This window comes from Gavialis gangeticus, unplaced genomic scaffold (assembly GCF_001723915.1).
Source record: "Gavialis gangeticus isolate Ggan-Ray unplaced genomic scaffold, GavGan_comp1, whole genome shotgun sequence".
Classification (NCBI taxonomy): Eukaryota; Metazoa; Chordata; order Crocodylia; family Gavialidae; genus Gavialis; species Gavialis gangeticus.
In genome coordinates, this window is record NW_017729025.1 from 149241330 (window position 1) to 149262738 (window position 21409).

At 44.0% G+C, this 21409-nt stretch overlaps 1 protein-coding gene across 9 annotated transcripts in view; it reads right to left on the reverse strand.

The window, feature by feature from the left end:
- The window catches only part of BRSK2 (BR serine/threonine kinase 2), a 581381-nt gene that overhangs the window by 121496 nt on the left and 438476 nt on the right, over positions 1-21409 (reverse strand). For all 9 annotated transcript variants that reach the window (XM_019519755.1, XM_019519753.1, XM_019519756.1 and 6 more), the window contains 2 exons: positions 19781-19921; positions 6340-6456 (listed from right to left, as the gene is read on the reverse strand). In XM_019519755.1, the coding sequence (XP_019375300.1) occupies positions 6340-6456; positions 19781-19921 (258 nt within the window). The remainder of the gene's footprint in view (positions 1-6339; positions 6457-19780; positions 19922-21409) is intronic.

A 21409-nucleotide genomic window follows, 5' to 3' on the forward strand; every position in this document is an offset into this window, starting at 1 on the left:
GCATTGGGGGGACTTCTCCTTAAAACTCAATAACCGCCATGATTCCCTCTGCGTTTCATTTTTTTTTTTTTTTTTTTTTTGCTATGTCAAGCACAGGTAACGCTGTTGCCTTGAAAAACTCTGATATTGATTACTGAATGTTTCACGGGCAGGGCAGCCAGGATTCTACTGCCTTCCTTTGTCAATGTGCAGCACAACATTACATATTCCTTCCTCCCTCCCTCCCTCCTTTCACCCCCAAACCAGATATATCACAAGGCACCAGTATGAGCCATGGTGGGCCCCATGCCAGGAGAATTAATGAAGTGGTGTAATAGCTCACATGGAAGCCCGGTGATTGGCACCGTGCTTAAAATGCATCTGCAAGGCAGGAGATCACAGTGTTGCTGTGTTCTGTTTATTACAGTCACGTCTCTTCCATTCCATTGATTTCTTTATTAGTGTGTTTTAAGGCAGCAACATGGGGGCTGCCTCTGCTTGAGGCACTGAGGTTTGAATTCCAGCACTGCTGAAGGAAAGGAGGTCTCCCTTCGAGACTGTACACAGGGATGGCACTGCCATCCACTAACAAGAATTGGATCCCTGCTGAGTGGTTCCCTAGGAGTTTGAAGGATCCTGCAGGGCTATATGAGATTGGGTTTTTTCAAGGGGTGGGGGGAGTTAGGGGGTAAGCGGAAGCAGGAAAGAGTTTTCCTGAGAACAATATACAGGCTTTGCGGTAACTGAGGTGAGAATTTCAATTCTCAGCTGAGAGGAAAGACTTCAGAGCAGCTGCAAGCAATCAAATGGAGGTTCAGAGCTCTTTCTTGGCATATAGGTAAGAGTTCAAATCCTGCCACAGGGTATCACTGGAAAGGAATTAATGCATCTCAATCTGTTTATTGCTGGACATTTGCCCACGTTACATAATTTGCCCTCCTGGCAGCTTTGCCCATTAGAGGTCAAGGATGATGAAACCAAGGGTAATATGGAGGATTGAGAGGAACTGGCCATGTTAGGTAGGTACCCAGGGCCTGCCGCGTGTCCACAGTGAAATGTAGTGGCAGAGCTGCAAAGGGGCTGCAGGAGGTTGAGGATTATGTTGTATTCACCAAGCTGTGTGGGACACTCAAGACTGTGACTCCAGAAGGTGCTGAAGGGTTGTGTGTGAAGACACTTGTGAACCTGACTGCACCACGTGTAGGCCATGGGAGTTGAGGGGCACAGCCTCTGAATCGAACTTCCTAGATCCAAAATGCAGGAGGCTGCAAGTGGGAAAGGAACAGCAGAAACCCCCCCCAGTCATACACTGGTCACTCTCCCTTCCAGCATCCACTCTTTGCCAGTATATGACACAGGGGGCATGTCTACACATTCATTAATGTGCTGTAATTACAGTGCATTAAGTTTAGTACTTGTAATGACAGGTACTAACTTAATGCACCGTAATTGGTGCTACTGAGCATTAGTGCAGATGAACTATTTTTTTGTTGTTGTGATGCTACTGTGCATCTACCGCACATTAGTACAAGCTTTTCCTGCCATACTAACGCACCGTCGAATTAGTTTTCTGCACATTAAGCATCTCGTGTAGATGCGCCCAGGATACTGGGCAAGACGGACCTACTGTGTGATGCAGTAAATGGCAGTTTTTAGGTTCTTATGTATAACTCGGACTACTTATGGTTAGGAGAAACAAATTCACACCAAATCTAAAAGGATTAGGTTTGAGTTCTCTCTCTCACATGGACAACATAAGAATAACTGCTCCAAACTGTATTTAACCTACCATTTGTTTCCTGAGGATTTTCTTCTGTTGCAAGTGGGATTCAGAGATGACCTTCCACTGGGCAGCAAGCGGTCAGGAAAGCAATTCCCAAGTGTTACCAGTAGGTGGTGCTACCATACAGCAGGTCCCATAAGTGATGACTCAAACTCCCTGGGGGTAACCTGCTGCTGAGTCACTGCAAACATTACAGCTTGGAGTGGCTTGAGAAACTGGGGCTCTCAGTCCTGCATGCTCCATTTCATTATGAAGAAGATTTAGGGAACCTGGCATGTGGCTTCTGTTTTTAGTCATTTCTAGTGTTTATTTTTGGCTGTCTTAGAGTCTTGGAACTTCCTAGAAAGGCCTTGTTTCCCCCCACAAAGAGGCTTATGTGAATGGCAATGGCATAGATTTGATCGGCTCCATCATTCATTGACTGTTAAATCAATGCAAGATTTTCTAGGTAGTCTCATTTAACCACACAAACCCCAAGTGACTTTCACACTGTTGCTCTTTGTGACCCAACAAGGAAGCTACAGGGATCACGAACAAAAGATTCAAACAGAAGTGGATAGTGGCAGCTGGAAGGGGCCATACCTTCTGGTAAAAATTTCTTGCATTTTTTTCACCTGTGGATAATTATTCAAGCCCATTCTTGAAAAGCTATCACTACTGCTTAGTGGGTTGTGGTGACCCACAAATATGGTGTGGCCAGTAAATGGGAACAAGGCTTCAGGGGCAGATCCAGAGAGGGTGCACTAGCATGGACATGCTCACCTTGATACCTGCTTTACTCACTCAGCAACTATGCTTGTGCTCAGTCAGGCTGGGCTTGGAGATTTGCAAAAGGAGGTTGGAGGAACAAAACAGGAAAGAGAAAACCTAAGGAAAAGTGCAGGTAGGGAGATTAAAAGGGGGTGGGCTAAGGGTAAGCAGTGCAAAGCCATGAGCCAGATCCCCCTGCTGCTTGCTGCTCTAGGCAAGGTCCTATACCCTCCTGCCCTTCCTTTCCCCTCCACTGGCCCAGACAGTGCTAGTGTCACTTCTTGCAAACTGTCTACATGAAAGCCACCAGGGAATGGGCGGTAGCTGGGTTTTTGGGCACATGTTGCTCCAGGGAAAGTCCTATCCTTCTCCACCTGGCCAGCACAACTGTTGTGATGAAGAAGCACATTTCTGGCACCGGAGTCAGCAGGGAATGGGTAAGTGGCGTGCAGCTCTGGCAGCCAGGACAGATAAGGAAAGTCCCATCCCCTCCATGTGCCTAGGACAGGCTTCTGTGAACCAGGGCACTGCACTGGGGAAAGGCCCATTCTCTCTTCCCCTCTCCCCTCCACTTGGCCCGCTTGAACAGCTGCTGCTATATGGGCAGAAAACTATACCAAAGTCAGGGCTCCCAGAGTCCAGGGCACATACTTTGGGGGAAAGTCCTATCCCCTCTTCCAGCGGCTCCCAATCTGTGATACGGGTACCACCTGTGGCATGCAGACAACCTGTCTGTGGTACACGTTAAGAGATTTATTATAATTACTTTATATGACAAAAAATTGCAGGCGGTACTTAAGATTGTATCATTTTAAATTGGTGGTGTGCAATCTGTCCGAGTTTGGGAACCTCTGTGGGTCTCTTCCCTTAACCTGGCCAGCACAGCTACTTCAGTGAAGGAGCAACTTGCTGGTACCAGAGCCAGCAGGGACTGGGTTAACTGGTGTGGTCTTAAGTGCCTGCCCATTCATCTCTATCCCCTCTCCTCCGCTTGGCTAACAAGGCTGCTGCAATGAGGGAGAAAACTGCCTATCAGGGAATGATTAAGCAGCACCTTGTCCTGAACCATGTTCTTCAGAATTTGGCTTTCTCATGTGCACGCCCACCTGGGCTCAACCCCCAACCCTCCTGCAGCGGCACAAAGAACAGCAACAGTGAGAGACCTGGCTTGTCTTTAAAGGCTCACTTTAAGCCTTCCCAGAGCCATACGTGTCTGCAGCTTCTTCACTACGCTCCTGCCATAGAAATGATAGAAATTTAGGGTTGGAAGGGACCTCTGGAGGTCATCTAGTCCAACCTCTTGCTCAAAGCAGGACCAGCCCCAACTAGATCATCCCAGCCGAAGCTCTGTCTAGTCGGGTCTTGAAAACCTCCAAGAATGGAGAGTCCACAACCTCTCTGGATATCCTGTTTCAGTGCTTCACCACCCTCCTAGTGAGAATGTTTTTCCTAATATCCAACCTAAACTTCCCTTGCTGCAACTTGGGACCGTCGCTCCTTGTTCTGTCATCCGACACCATTGAGAACAGTTAGCAGTCTAGCCATGCTTGTTGCAGTCCCACACCTTACAGATCTTCTTCGCTCATGTTGCTACTTACTGCTCTTGAGGCAAGGAGTCTTTGTGATATATGTTTACTGGACGGGCTGTATAGTTGCATAGTTTTTACTTAATATATAACAAAATCCTGCATAATTCAGTAAAATTATATTTGTTTTTCCTCCAGTCTCAAACTGAATAATATTGATGCACCATACTATCTGCAAACCCCTTTTCAAAATCCTAGATCTGCCCAGGCAAGGTTTTCAGGAATGAAATAATTGGAATAACTTGATTTCTGTAGCCAGTTGAGACATCTGAAAGGGGCCTAGTTTTCAGAAAGTGTTGCACATGCTGTCCTTTATGGTGGTAGTCAGCAGTCTTTTAAGGATGCAGGCTGGATAGACTGAGTTAAGGTCAGAGGTGGTGGGCAGGTGAGTGGGTGCTGAGACCCCACCACATAAGTCACTTTTCTCATGGTAGCACAGGGAAAGCACCTGCAACTCATGCTTTTCTCCATGACAGCATAGGAAAGTAACTGCTGCCCAAGTCCCCTGCCATCAAATGCCATTGAAGCCCTATGTCTGTAAGCAAGGTTCAAATGGCCCCAAAGACCGAATCTGGCCCTGCCTTATAGTACTGCACTTTGGGCATTCAGAAACGGAGGTTCTCACAATTGCTAGGCATATTTACTCAAATTACTACCATACTTACTCAAATAGAAGATGATGCTGATTATAAGACCCCCCCCGCAAAATAATTAGATTCTATATATGGAAAATTTAAAACTCTGTTATAATTTTCTAGGTATAGTATCTAATTATTGGAGGTTTGCCTTGAAGTTCTCACCCCCCCCACTAACTACAGCAGGAAAAATAAATCTTGGGGGTTAGATAGCTCTTGTGCTTTCTACTTCCCTCCAGTTTTTCCCCTTGGCAGCCCCTTCCCCCTCTTTTTACTGTCATACCTTGCTGCCCCCAAGCACATGGAAATGAAGAGCAAATTTAAAAACAGTAACCTTGAAATTAAACATAGCTGTAGCAATTTGCATATAGCACCCATGTACTTTGTTCATCCAGAATTGATACATGTTGCCATTCTATGAAACCGCTACAAGTTTTAGCACAGGTACTCCATAAACACAATTTTGAGCAGCACTTTGGTACCTAATACAAACTGCATATGATAGTAGTCCAAAGCCAAAAGCTGGTGATTTTCCACAGTTCAGCGCTGGGCCCCAGCAGTCAACAGCATTTCAAGCCATGGTGACTCCATAGCTCAGCACCGTTCAGTATGTGTATACTCCAGATACCCCTGACAAAGAAGCCATATGCTAATTTGCCCCTGCTCATGCCGGGAACCACGTGTTCTTGTGAAGAGAGCCAGGATGCTCCAAAAATGTATATGCTGATGAGGCACAGGGCAACCTGGTCTGGCTTCACCTCATGGAGGGCAGAACCATACTAATCATTTGTGGCAGACTGAGAGAGGGGGCAACAAAGAGGTTTGGGGTGAATTGTCTGGGCCCCATTTTGTGATGTTTGCCAGGCATTTAAGGCTCATGAAGAAACAGGAATCATTGTTAACGGGAAAAAAAGACACAGCTCAGCAGTGGGAATGAACAGGAAGTCAAAATGCATGCAATGTCATGGCTCAACGTGACTTGAAAAAGAGCCAGTGGTCAAGGGGACTGAGTTTAATGGGTACTACCAGATGTCTTATACAGGTGGGCTTCACTAGCCTATCCTTATGGTAGGTTTGCATTTGCATGTTTGCCTACTATAGGCCAGGTGTTTTATAGTTATGCTTAGTGCTGGCTGCGTTTGATCAACTTCATAGTTGGTTTTCATTGCTTTGGCAGCAGTTTAATGATAGACAATGAGATTTCTGTGTATACATTTATGACGGGGCTTTTTTCCCCCTTTGCCAATTGTGGGGGACAACGTGGTCTTGTATTCAAGTAAATACAGCATCTCAGTCTAGTTCACATACACACCATGTATGTCTTAGGGACTCCCTATCTTATTGAGAAAAAATTGCACTTGGTGTAGGCAAGTATAAGTCCACTGCAATCCCTAGGCCATATAGCATATGTGTCGCCTGCCCATGCATCTGTATCCTACAAATACACAACAGCAAGGTGCTAAAAGCATCAAGCATTTACCTAAAATAATAAAACTCAAAGCGACAAGTGTTCAAGAGAGCTTCTGCTTAGGGGTGGAGAGTCACTGGATGGTCAGAGAGGTTTCTTCCCACCTCTGACTTGTATAATGCAATTGGAAACACTCACCCACAGCTGGTTTCTAATAAGCTGTCCCCAACCTGCAGTGATGCCATTCCGAAGTCTGCTATCCGGATATTGTTCTTTTCATCCAACAGTAAGTTTTCTGGTTTTAAGTCCCTGTGGCTGTGGAAAAAGAATTGGAACAAGGTTTAAAACATCCAAATCTCCTCTACAATTTGTCCTCTAACCCATGTCCTCTACTGCAGTTTATTTCAATTGACTTCACTTTTCTCCCTCCTGGGACAGAGAATGCACATCAGGGGATGTCTCTGGGATGTTTAGACCATTTCCTATTGTCATTCTTGACTCTTATATGGCTTAAACCTTTAATGCCCTGACATCAGCAGAAACTGAGGGTTCTCACTGGGAATGGGGTTTCATCTGGCTTTTATGTTTGGAATGTCATGTACCAGCTCGATGAAGCAGGAGACAAGCTACAATATATTTTATTAATAGCAGAAAACACAGTGAATGACATTCCAGGAGACAAAAAATGCTGTATGCATTACCTCTCTGCCAAATAAGCTTCATCTAAGGAGTGATGTATATAGACATATGCCACAGAACCATATTTTGGATATTACGAAGGATATCAATATCTTTGATCAAGGGTCTAAATAACAATTCCTGATTAAATCATCCTTTACTTTCCTATGCCAAGGCCATCATGGACCTAATGCCTTCCCTTCATGTTAGCACAAGTGCCATTCAACAGTTCTTAAACAACAAGCTTTATTAAGAAATAAACCACTAAGAGAAAGAATCCATAAAATATGGGTCAAAATTTGTGGGTTTTTTCCAGTTTTGTCATTTTTAAAAATTATTCTTGAGTCACTAAGAGGGCAGATGTCTTATAAAAACCAAAACAAGTTTTAAATGGAATTTCTCTTGCATTCCTTGGTGCCTATGAAGCTCAGTGAGGTGTGGCATGCACTTACACCATATGTGGCCAGAGAGTCTGCAGTCTCTAGCTGCTTAGAAGTTGAACAGCCCTGGGTTACAAGTCTCCTGTTTTAGCACTAGGGTATGGTGATAAGAGAATATTTTGCAAACAAAGTGCTGATGACTTGATGCAATGTAACTAAAAGGCTTTTAAATGTCCATGTATGGGTCTACACCGCACCCTTGGCATGCCCCCAGGAGGGATGCTCCCACATATGCTCCATTCACTTGCTCCTGCTTGCGCACAGTCAACCTAGAAATGAAAGTGAAGTCAATCTGGGGTCATCTTCCCCAGAGATTTATCTCAGTGGATTGCTTTTCAGAGCTAATGATATGCTACTGAGGTTGGAGGCATTACTTTGTGATAATCTGTCTGTTATATTACCCAGGAAAGTGATTAATTTAAGGCACCGGTTACTGCCTGGAACACTAACGCTGCTGATTAGAATCAGATTAGGGCCATTCCCAAAATCTGGTAAACCATACTAAACCCCACTCCCTAGAACCTCCCTACTACAAACAATAATTCCTTCATAGCTTTGGTTCCTTCATAGCTTTGGCAATGCATTCAATTTCTAATCTATAGAAAAGTTTGAGTCTCAACATCCCTTTGAAGCAGCCCCCACAAAAAAGGACATGGTTGTTTCATATATCTGTATGTCATATGGCGTGTCTACATGAGATGCTTTACTGTGCAGTAGATTGTTCTACTGCCCAATAAAGCGTCACTATAGAAACGTGTGCTTAGCTACTGTGCAGTAAAACAGGCCAATATGTAGTAAATTTACTACCTGTATTGACACATATGTAGATGTTGACTGGAAGCATTTTGCTCCTAGTCAGCCCAGGCAGCAGGAGGTCCACTGCTGCCTGGCTAAGCTCCAGTGTAGTAGGGAGCTGTACTAGCTGCAGGGGCAGCTGTCTCCCTGCCACATGCAGATCAGGACCATCCTGATCCCCACATGGCCAGGAGAACTGCCCTGGCAGCCAGGACTGCTGCATCGCAGCCAGGTGGGGATCAGGTCAGGACCTGATCCCCATGTGGCCAGGACAGGTGTCCCCACCCAGCAGGGATACTGCCTGCTGGGAACATCTCTCCCAGCCATATGGGGATCAGGACCCTCCTGATTCCCACATGGTTGCCAGGTAGCAACCCTCCTGAACAGGGGCACCTCTCCCAACCCTTCTGATCCCCATGTGGCTACCAGGCAGCATCCTCACCAAGTGTACCTGCTAAGAGGGGAAGCCTCTCCTACCCATGTGGGGATTGCACAGCAAATTAGTCTGCTGTGCAGTAAAGCATCTTGTGTAAACATGCCCTTTAACGTGCAAGGTTAGTCCCTTCTCTAGGTCCATTCAGCCATGGGCCTTAGAGCTGAGGTGGTCAGCAAGGGTGCCAATTAACAGCAAATGGGAAGGTAGCTTCTCTAGGAACTGTACTGACATCACCGACTCAGTTCACATGAACCACTGAAGAGTCTGAATAGGGTCACAGCTGTGGATCTTACTGATCTGGACTTGGTATGAGTCAGTGACCAAAAAATAGAGATTTCAGGGGTGTTTCCTAAATCTAGGCTTATCCCTGTTAAGAAAAGCTCCTGTGATGAATGATGAGGCATTCTGCATTTCAAGACAATGAATGTAGCAGAAGCAAACATCAAACTGTATTGTCTCTCAATGCCTCAAAAATCTAACTAGGGTGGGGTGACCATGGCAGCTATCCCGTGTGCCAGCTTTGAAGGAACAGAACAAACTGGCTATTGTCACAGCTGCATCAGTGCGACGGCAACCAGAACTTGTCACTGCCCCTACGTGTGGCAGCTGCCCCTGGCACCCCGCCACATTGTTACACCTCTACACAGTAACCACTGAGCCACTATCAAATTTCTAGGAGTTATGGAAAATGAGATGAAAGGGATTTTGTGATCATGTAAATAAAAAATGAAGCTTCTCATTATTATTAATTCTTACCAATCAATTAATTATTTGTAAGCATCATCATTGTGCAAGGCACTTCTAATAGGCATATAGTAGGACAATTATTCTATGATCTACCTCCATTGGGAATATGGAGTCAGTGGGGAAAGCACTGGTCAAGTAGCCCATGCTTTGAGTATTACTTATGTGTTACCACCAGTCTTTCTGGTCCTGTTACATTTTACAACAGAACCAGTATACAATGTGAACCCTGAAGCCTGTCTCACTCCCAAGACTCTGAGGGTGACAGCCTTCCACCAGTAACATTAATAGCACTGGAGAATAGGCAGTGACATCTTCCTAAGTGAGTAGGAGGTAGGGGAATGGGAAGGAGGAAGACCACTATGCTCTCCCCACTAGCCCAGGTTGGCTCTTCCAATGCATTGTGATGAAGAACCCAGTCTCCTCTGCTGTATCTGCCCTCCCAAAACATCTGTTTTGAGCAACATAGCTATCACCATTTTGGAAACCAGAGGTTGGGACCCCTATGAAAGGGAATCCTGACTGACAATAAAATGATCTCACTTTGCTCCTAGCCCCAGGCAAAAGAACATAAAGGGAAATGATCAGTCCTGATTATGCCCCCTACCAAGATGCACTCAGCACAAGAGGGAGGGAGGGCCACACACTGACTGATGTCCTGGTCTATGCCCTGACATAAGCCTGAGCATCGCCATGGAGGAGCTTTCTTCTTCTGTCCATTTCCCATCCCTTTTTAAATATGCCCCCTATATTGAGCAGGGACTTGCTCTCCCTGCCCCCTGGTCTTCCAGTCATTGTTATGGCTATTTCTGATGTATTAACATAACACTTAGAGGCTCCCTCTGTGACCTTGGTTCCACTGTGCTGGTCAGTGCACACATGAGCCAAAAGACAGTCACTATCCTGGTTGAGAATTCCTGCTGGCTGGGGACAATTCTCAGCTGTTGAGGTTAGCTCCACTTTTGTTGCTCAGCCAGTGTTGAGGGAATAGGCCTGAGGCTGAAATTCTGGACTATAATACTGCTAGGGACAAGACATGCGCTCTGCATTTGCATTCTCCATCTTTGTTATCACCAGCTCCTCCTGCACCCAGGAGGAAGAGAGAGAAAAGCAAATGGATCAGGGAATGTTTACTCTAGTTTGCCTATGAGCCCAGCGGCCTGGACAGTGGAACACATTCATATTCATAAAGAATTCTCTTGAGCCAAAATGAAACAAAACAAAACAAAAACCCCACCACATGTGATAATTATTTGGTATTTAATGGAACATCGCCAAGTAAATTAACTTAATTTGGTTCCTTTCCAGCCGATCTCTCAGCTCCGTGTCTTACATGACCAATGTCACCTCCTTGCTCTGCAGGTGAACAGAGGACTCCTTGCCCTCTTATTGTTATAAAGGGCTGAAATGCACTCAGGGCTTTCTCCACACTGTCTGGGAAGACGAATGAAAGAATACAGCCTCCTTAGTGAACAGGCTGGGTGAATTCCCCCATAGAGTACTGCTGAGTGCTGAGAGGGAAGATAAAAAGAAAAGAGATGCAGCCCAGCCTAGCTCAGCAGAAGCTTGGGTTAGTCCCATGCAAGATAACAGTTTAATGTCCAGAGCCCCTCAACCAAAACAAAGGAGCAAGCAGTCAGCTTCCTGATCCTGATTAAGGCAGGATTTTTGGTTATAGTGGGAGCATCTACACATGGAATTAATGTGATGCACTAAACTATGGTGCATATTGCACCAGAGTTTATTGCTCCTGGGCATTGCATTTACATGTGCACCTGGGACTGCTGCACACTGAGCCAAGGCAGAGCAGCCCCAGCTGGGCAAGGAGCCTGGGGTGGGGGTCAGTTTGCCAGCCCAGGGCAGCTCTGACCTCGTTCAACATGCTGCTGAGGGGCTGGCTGGGGCATGAGGGTGCTCCAGTGTTGACCTAGCTGGCAGGCAGCCCCCACATTGAAGCACCCCCATGACCCGGCAAGACTCATCAACATCTACATGTGCACTGCTGAGCACTGAAGAATGCCGCTGTAGGATAGTAGTTTTGTTTCCAAGTACCAACCTACACCAGAGCTAATTAGTTTACTGTGACCTAATAGGGCTGCAAGTGTAGATGTTGAGACTTTACTGAAGGGCTAATTAGGCAGCTCTGTAGTAAATGTCTTCAGTGAATGCACCCAGTATGTATGAGTAAGAGTCACATACCAAGCAATCACAAAGAAAGCACACAGTGGCAGACACTGCAAGGTATTACTGTAACACACATGAACATATGTGAACACGCACATAAACATACAGCCCAGAAAAGACTCTAAAATTCCTGCACAGTGAAAAAGAGAGAAGGGTAAGAGGCTTGAAAGGATGTTCCTGGGAAAACAGACCACAACTCTATGACAAAGAGGAGATGGAAGAAGAGAATAATCTGCACCTGCATATGTGTTGTCCAGCTCCCCAGTCACTGGTGACTCTCGATGATGCTGTCCAGATCATCCTAGCTCCCTGTCTTATTCCATTTGTGAGTGCCTGCTCCCCTACAGTGTGACTATCATCTCATCTCTGCTGCAGGCAGCAACAACATATGTGTAATACAAGGTATGAGTTATAACCCTTGCTGTCACCCAAGGCTGACAGGAGATATCTGGACAAAGACCCAACTGGAAAATTGGATTCAAAGGAGCTATGATAATTTAAACTAGTCAAGGTATTGACCCATCATTTTAAAGTAATTTTTTAGTTGAAACATTCAGGTTGGTTTCTATGACAACTTCTTTTAGTTCCCAGATTTCTAACCACAATACCTCCTTGTTGGAGAAATTGCAGGTCATAAGTAATACTCATAGCGTGGGCCACTTGACCAATGCTTTCCCCACTGACCCCAAATTCCCAGTGGAGGTAGATCATAGAATAATTGTCCTACTATATGTCTGTTAAAAGTGCCTTGCACAATGATGGTGCTTACAAATAATTAATTTACTGGTAAGAATTAATAATAATGAGAAGCTTCATTTTTTATTTACATGATCACAAAATCCCTTTCATCTCATTTTCCATAGCTCCTAGAAATTTGATAATGGCTCAACAGTTACTGTAATTTCAGATTTGAATGCACATCTGTATCTTAAAAATGAAAAAGTATGATGTGGCATTAATTAATGTTGCTCTATAATACTTGAATCACATTGTCACTGAGTTCTGGATGTTGCTAGTGTCAGGGGGAAAAAGAAAACAACTTTTAATATGTATTCATACATTTTACAGCTAGAAGGCACCATCTCATCTGACCTCCTGCATAAGACAGGACATAGAATTTTATCCAGTTATGCCTGTTCTTCATGTACATGCATGGGGATTGATGAGAGCCACTTCCATGTAGTGATCCCTGGTAACATCTCTGACGGCCAAGAGCTCCCAAATCAACAAAAACACCAAAGCTCACAAAGACAAAGATACGGACACTTATTTTGTCATACGAAAGAAGAGTGCTCATATGTCAAAATTAAAGTTCCATGGTAGTTTCTGAAGCTTTGTGTGTTAATACAGGGTTGTGGGAGAAGCACAGTAATAGTGTGCTACATTTTATACTGGCACAGGGAAATAAAGAAGAATGGCTGTTGTCCTTAACTGGTTATTTCCTAGCTCAGTGGTTTTCAACCTGTGATAGGAGGACCCTTGGGGGCCCGCAGATTTTATCTAAGGGGTCCATGAAAAATGACTATGATCAATCAAAAGTATGGGAATACTAACACTTACAATTCAAAGGGGTTCGCACCTCCATTCCAAATTTTTTAGGGATCCGCAACTGAAAAATAGTTGAAAACCACTGTCCTAGCTTTATGGTATTTGAAAAAATGGTATGAAAGCAGAACCCAGCAACCTTAACTAGCATTATTGTTTATTGTTAGGCACTTTTTTTTCCTTTGTGAATTTCCCTAATCTTTAAAGAAACTTTGTATATTGGAGCTGAATTATTAAAAAACCACATAGCCTCACAACAAATGATGAATATGCAGCAAACCCAAAGTCTGAAGCTGGAGTTTGACCATGGGGATTAAATTAAATGCGGCCATTTCAATGTAGCAAATCTGCCACGTGTGTAACACACAGGATGCTACTTCACAGAAAATGTCGTCATTGGTTAAAGTGGTTCTTTCATACTGCCAGTGGCAAAATCAATCTTGACATTAAAGGAAGTGAGGCTTCAGGAATTTGTCAGGTTGACTGTTGTGAATACATATCAGTTGCTGCCCAGCAAACAAAGTCATTGTATTGTTAATGTAGCACTTGGTGAATTCACTGCTATGGGTACACCGAGGTTCCTGATGCGCAAATACTAGTTACATAACATCCAAGCTGCACTTTCAAATTGGCACAGCTCAGATTGGTTACTGAATAAAATATACTGTTTCCCTACATTTGCAAATGGAAAATGATAATAGTGGTATTTGTGTAAAGAACAGGCATGCAGTTATCTGCAGGAGAAACTTGGTATGGTGTTCTTGTAGGCAGGTTCCAAGAAACAGCAGGATGATAGGGATCCAGTTTAAAAATCCAGCCCTTTTTAATCCAAAATACATTTAAAGGTGTGACTCCCCTACAACTCCTAAAAACACACAGAAAATTAAAAGCTACACTGTATTTCATTTAGTAAGTTTTGAGGTCTTCTTTCCCCCCAGAATTCAGTAGATATTCCATTTTTTTCTCCCTGTTAAACATTATGTGCTGTAACCTTAACCCTGCTATAACTCCTCCATCATTCACATACAGTTACACTGTACCATCATGTACTCTCTACCTTTCTTCTTTGTGTGTGTGTGTGTGTGTGTGAGCGCATGCACATGCGGATGTATTTTCTACCGTTCTCGTGTGTGTGTACTCTCTACTATTCTTGTGTATGTGTGTGCGTGTGTGTCTGTTCTCTCTATTTCTCCCTGTGTGTATGGAAGAAGGGGGAGAGAGTACAATGCTGTGTAGAGTGCCATAGCATAATGGCTTCTTTCTTCATAAGCTATGAATTCTGCAGGTTATCCCAAACCCTGTTTTCTGTCCAGGCCTGTTTCCAAAGTGTGGGAAGGAGAGGGGCAATCACCACGTGCTGCTCTGAAATAGATTCACAGGGTGGGAGGGGGCAGCTTCTTGTGTGTGCATCTGTCCCTGTACAACTAAGCAAGGAAGGGCAACCCATGACCTGGCTCACGGGGTCTCTTTCTTTCACTACCACCTGATTTTGTGAGAATGCATCCATGAGTGATAAGACAAATGAGGTGTCCTCTGACCCCCTCCCAGGCTGTACCTGTGGTATTGTGGCTGCTGTGGTAGGTGAGGGCACTCAGGGTCCCTGCATATAAGAATCCTGTCACTATTTTGAGCTATTTGCATTCAGCTGTATTTTAAATCTGAAGTTCCTGGAGCCAGGTGACTACCAAGGACTCTTAGGTTCCCTTGAGCTGTGCATGTGAAGTTTCCTACAGCCTAGAAATGCTCAGAGGCCAGAAAGCAAGGATCTCCCGGTTTTTAAGGCAATCTCACAGCTTAAGGCCCAGCTCAGGACTGCTCAACAGTCCTAGTGCATATAATCCTATGCATTCACTAGACAATCCCTACAGAATACTGTCATGCACTCTTTACAGAGAAGGGAGGGCAAAACTGCCATTGCTAGAAAGCGGATACCTTTTTCCAGAGCGAGCCCAAGGTGTTTCCTAAAGATGCACAGTACTCTGTCTGATCTCTGCTGCTTCTTGAGGACATCCCAGGTTCCTCCTTCTCCCTGCCCTCCCCTTTAATCAAAGACTGCTGCAGTACTCTAGGAATGGCTGTGGTATCCTATCCTGCTGGGGGAGTTTTGGATATTGCTGCAATCCTGAAGTATTATTTCATAACAGCCCTTTCCCCTCCCCATTGGTGGGAAGAACACAGGGAAAAGCCAAACAAAGCTCTTTTTCACTGCCTTAGTCCCTTCTATGTCATACACCCACTTGCATCTACACGCACACGCACGCACTTTAGCGTGAGCACTCTGCAAACGCAAGCAGACAGAGCCTCAGGCGATGAAAGAAGAAGCCCTCGTAATTGTCATTTATCAATATTCATAGAGAACCTGCCTTAACCCCACCATTCACTCCCTGAAAAAAATCATACCCAGCCAAAATAGAAATAAAATAAAATAATGCCACTGCTCCTCATTACCAGAGGGAATTTCCTCTCAATGTCACCGCTATCCTGTGCAGTAATTGGCATTATCTGTTATCTCTGAAGTTAATAAGGTTTGCCATGGGGCTTTTTTTGTAATCATCTTTTTATTTGTCAGCTCACAAGATAGAGGAACCAAATATGAGCTTGACCAAAGGAAAATCCCAACACACACAAAACACAACTCAGCCCAATCACAAGCTTGGTTGGTGATGTCATGCCCAGCCAATCAGGAGTGTTTTAGCTGTTCTCTTCTATTTATTTCCAGATTCATTTCTCTCTGCAGCCTCTGCTTTTTCTACCTGCAAGGGGACTCCTCTTGGGGAAACCCAGCAATGGCACACCTGTGAGCTCTGTCACTATCACTGCCCTGGCATCCTATCTAGAGTGACTGTGCTGGGAACAAATTTAGCTTCAGCTCCTTCACAGTCGGCACTCCTTCCACGTTCTCATAATGACTGTACCTGAGACTGAAGTTACAATGTGCTTGCCCATACTTGGTCTCTGTGATGTTCAAAAAAGATTATCGATTTTGGGTTCCCCAGCTTGGGACAACCTTCATGATCTTGTTCTTCAGAGGCTGGATGCCTCCCAGCACTTACTGAACAGCATCTTTTTTTTTTAAGGCTTTCCACTCCAGATGGGCACCCCAAAATTAAGGCAGCGAGCATCATGTATGTATGAAAAATGCAACCCATATCACAGAGGCTTATACCACTGGCCTATGAAACCTGCCTAGCTGTGAATTCCTGCAAGCTGGTATTCCTACTCCCTGCAGTCCTTCAAAGGAGGACTATAACTGAAGTAGCTGTGAACTTTCCCATAGCCCACTCTTTTAAAAAAGCTTCTGCTACAACTGCTACTTAGAGGCAGATAGCACTAAGTTCCCATTAAAAAAAAAAAAGAAGTTAGACTAGGAAGCTCCTACTGATGTAACATATCCTTCAGACAAACACAAGCAAATCATAAATCCATTCTATCCCTTGCTTGGGCTGATAGTTTGAAAACCCATCCTCAGACACAGGCAATCCCTTCCTTTGGTGGGTACTACGGGGAAAATATCATGGGTTCTTTGATGCAAGAACTGTAAGCCTTCAGAGGGTTTAAGGCAGTGACGGGAGAACTTAGTACAAGGAAGAAGAAACTGGGAGCCTTAGGAATTTCTCTGTATCTTCAGGGGAGGGAAGGTAGAAGAAAATGAGAAATGATATGGGGTGGGGGGGCAGAGAGCTACCATTTATTCTGCCTGTGGGTTAGAGGCACCCACATTCAGTCATTAGCCAAAGGAGGGATGCCTTCATTTTTCAGTGTGGTCATAACTGGATAACCTGGATGATGAGGTAATTTGTCATCTCACTTCCCCACAATAGGACAAGGTCAGGCTTCATTGCGTAGGAAAGCACATTACATTTTACACACATGCACAAATGCACTCTGATTTCTTAAAACCCTTTGATGGTGACTGTTTAGATTTTGGCATCGTCTCAGGAGACACGCGGTTCTCATAGACATGGTGGAGGAGGGGGTTGCTCATGACTTACTTTAGGTTGACTTGAAAGCAAGTCGCAAAGCTGGGGTGGGGGAGGAAATTAGGGAAACAGATTCATTTCTTAACAAGAAGGACATTGCCTCACAATCCAAACAGGCATTTGGTGAACCTTTGGTGAGGCGATCCTCAATCCCTGAAAATTCCCTAGAAATTTTTAATCTCGCAGAACTACATACTCATCCAACAGCCTCACTAAAACCTTCAGCACAGTCTGTTAAAGACAGTGATGCCGAGAGCTGGCTATCTTCCTATGTGTGTCATACTCATCACAATAGTCCTTATGGACTAGTAGATACACTTGCACATCCACTAAATTCAGGAAAAATATTGAAGACAGTTGCCTGCACATAAAAGTTTGAATTCTTAAGTGAATTACCTTTGGTTGTGCCTGCACTTTTGTTTGTGACATGCCTGGAAATATTCAAGTGAGCAAGTATAATAGAAGCAATATTCATGGGGACAATACTTGTAAGAGACTAACAGAGAATATTTCCAGATTGTGCATTGTAAATTAGCCAACATGACACCTGAAGCCTGATCCTGGACAGACTCAGGAAAACATCCTTATTCAAATAGGGTGCTTAGTGTATATGTTTAAAGGCTTTCTGGAAACAGAACCTCTACGAGTTGAATTTTGGCAATCAGAGAATGGAAATATTTCTGTATTGATATACATATACTTATATATATGATCAAAAAGAATTGTGATCATAGGAAATTAGGGCTGAAAGGGACCTCACAAGGTCATCTAGTCCAGCCCCCTGCTCAAGACAGGATCAGCCCTGACTAAACCCTTCCAGCTACATGTCTGTCTAACCTGCTCTTGAAAGTTTTTGAAAGACTCTACAGCTTCTTTAGGTACCCTGCTCCAATGCCTGACTACTTGCATAGTCAGAAAGCTCCTCCTAATCTCCAGTCTACATTTTTCCTGTTGCAGAGGAGTCCATCTACATCCTTTCAACAATCACCCTTCAGGTATCTTAAGACTGGTATCAAATCCCCCTTCAGTTGTCTCTTCTCCAGGCTGATTAACGCCATTTCTTTCAGTCTTTTGTCCTAAGTCTTGCCTCCCAGGCCCCTATCTTTTTGTTGCCTTGAGCTGGACTCCTTCCAAACTGTCCACATCTTTCTTGAAGTGTGGGGCCCAAAACTGGACGAAGTACTCCAGTTCAGCACTGACGCCTCACCAGTGCTGAACAGAGAGGAAGAATAATTTCATTTGATGTGGAAATGATCACCTTATGTAGTTAGTGGCTAGTTCTGAAAAACAACTACATTTGAGGTAATCATGATCCTTTCGCAAGCAAAAGACCTGAAATTCAGAGAACAACATATTTGCTAGAGTCATTTGCTAACAAAGAAAACCTTCAGGACCTGATCCAAAAGCAAATGAAGCCCACGGAAGTCTCTCAATCACTTCATTGTTTTTTTCCACAGGGCACTAATGTTTTTATTGCTTGTCCTCTGCTAACTCCAGGCTCTGTTGATTATCAAGTTGTACATATCAACTGGCAATAGAACTTCCCAATCCACAGGCCTGTAACCAACATGGTTAATCCAAACTCTGAACTAGTCTCTTCCATAAGAATGATCTTGGTATTACCCTGTTGCTACCTTTGCTCATGAAGGAAGGCTCATCTCTTCTAGTAACATACTGCCTTTGAAATTATTGAGTATTTTCTATTTGGGGTTAGGTAAGGATGGGTAGAGCAGGTCAGACAATTGGGTGGCCATCCTCACTATGGGCATATGGACAGGGAATTCTGAGGACAGCAGCTGGTAAAACCAGAGAGATATAGATAATTACTGCATGATTATGAAGAAATAAACCCACAGTGATTATGCAAATCTCTGTACTCTCATTGTCTAATATGGTCCTCATCCTATCAGAATAGAGGGATCTGCATGCTGTATGCGGTTACTGAGAAACAACTGTGCAGTCTTTATGTAAATCATAACCCCTGAGCCAACCAGAGTGCAAAGAATTGCATTACTGAGAAATAAGTGTGCAGTTATGGGTCAGCAGCTGCACAGAAACCCTGCATTCAGATTGGCTGTGACAACTCAATTTCAGTATAATTTAAATTACCTGAACTTCTTAAAAGATGAAGTGGAAACTAGTTCAATTTAAAATCCCACCTGAAAGTTACAGGTTAAACTGTACTCAACCGTTAAATCATCCGACTGAGTTAACAAGTATCAATAATGGACTGATAAAGGAAATTACTCCCTACTGGAAAGGAAATTGAAGGCAACAGTGAGGCAAATGCCCAGAAGGAGCCTAGACAAGGTTGCCAAATGCCAGCAGGTTTCTTACAATGCGAGGAGGCCATAAAGTGATTCTGTTGTATTAGTAATTGTCTCAAGTTTCTACAAGGACTACCTCTGATGCAGCATATATTATTCTTGGTTATTGGCATCTGCCACCCAAACACATAGAAAGGAAGCCATACATCCCCCTGGGCTTTGATTTTCCTGGATAAAGCATTTGCTACAAATGATTATAACAGCAGCTGCCCCCTTCCCTCATGCTTACCACTGAACGTCTGGTTTGCTTCCCAATGGAAATCAGAAATGAGTCATTTTACATATATTACAATCAGGGCCAAAGGGAAGTCACAGGCAATCTTCTGCATGACCAATCTGTGTATGTCTCCCGCAGTGTTCACAGACTGAGCCAGGAAGCAGCGACATTTAATACAGCACTTCTGGACTCCAAAGAGCTTCACAACATTAATTACTTAATAGCAAGTAAAAGTTCCAGAAACTAAAGCCCCATGTCATGGCCACCACCTATTGTAAACCTGCTGTACTCACCATATTGAATGACTATGGCAGAAGTCTAAAGCAGAGATGATTTGTCGGAAGAACTTTCTGGCTTCTTTTGGTGTTAATCTTCCTTTTTTTACAAGATAGTCGAAGAGCTCCCCACCTGACACATGTTCTAGCACCAAATACCTAGAAAACAATGAAGCCAGGTCTTTGTTAGTATATATAATACCACACTTCCTGTTACACACACATACACATACTCCCCTTCCACAGCCCTGAGGAATTTTTTACATCTGTAGAACAAGACATTTGGAAAATAAGCAGCTGTGAATATTTAAAAGGAGTCAAGGGTTTTTTGGACTCTTGTAACTTTTAGGCAGGTTTGAAGAAGTGGGCTGAATTCAGTTTTCAGTGGGCGCATCTACATGAGACATTTACTGTGGAGTTGCCTAATTAGCTCCACAGTAAAGTCTCAGCCTCTACACATGCAGCCCTAATAGGTTGCAGTAAACTAACAAATGCTGCCATAGCTTAGTAGTTGTAAACACAAGTACTATTCTGCAGTGGTGTTATTTACTGCACTGCAGTGCATGGGTAGATGTTGACAGGGTTGGCTGGGGCATGAGAGTGCTTCAGTGTGGGGGCTGCCTGCTGGCTAGCCCCACACTGGAGCACCCTTGTACCCCAGCCAACCACTCCACAGCACCTTGAGCAGAGTTGGAGCAGTCCTGGATTGGCAGGCTGACTCCCCAAACCCTTGTCAGTAAGGGCTGCTCTAGCTTGGCTCAACATGCTGCAGTCCCAGGTTCATGTATAAACAGAGGAGCAATATACTCCAGTGCAAACTGCACCAGAGTTTTTTCAATTGTATTAATAGCACATGTAGATGTGCCCAGTGATTCCCAGGAGTAAAAGAATATCTAGAAGGTAAGAAGAATAGGAAGGAGCAGTTGGAATATGCGTAATATGGCCACTGTAAAAGCTAACAGAACGTTATGCTGCATATTCAGAGACATAAGGTCACTAAATCAGGGTGGACAGTGATAGTACCAGCTGCGGTAAAACCACCCACATACTGTCTGCAGTTCTGCAAAAAATTAGAGAGAATTCACAGAACTGCAGAAAAATGACGGGCAGGTTGATTTATGAGGAAAGATTAAAAGAACAATGTACATATATGCATAGTCTGGGTGCCCTGTAAATGGCTCGATTCTGTAACTCCACCCACACAAGCTGAACAGCACTGATTCACTCAGTAACTTCATGAGGAATACTCATGTGTGTAAAGAGATACACAGCAGGCGTATCTACATGAGACACTTTACTGTGTAGCAGACTAATTGGCTGCACAGTAAAATGTCACTGGGCACATCTACACAAAATGCTAACTATGTAATAGCCTAATAATACTGTGCAGTAGTATGCTAGGCAAAAAATGGTTAACTTGGTACTAAACTTAATGTGCAATAATTACGGTGCATTAATGAGCATGTAGACACGCCCACTGTCTACTCATTCATGGCAATTAGGGTGTAGTAGACTAATTCACTGTCCTGCCAGACAGTCCCATCAGATACAAGTGTTACCCGGTGATGGCTAAAAAATGATATGTAGAGATTTGCTTTTAGGAATCAGCTCCTAGGTAGAATAGATACTGCATTAGAACAATGATCC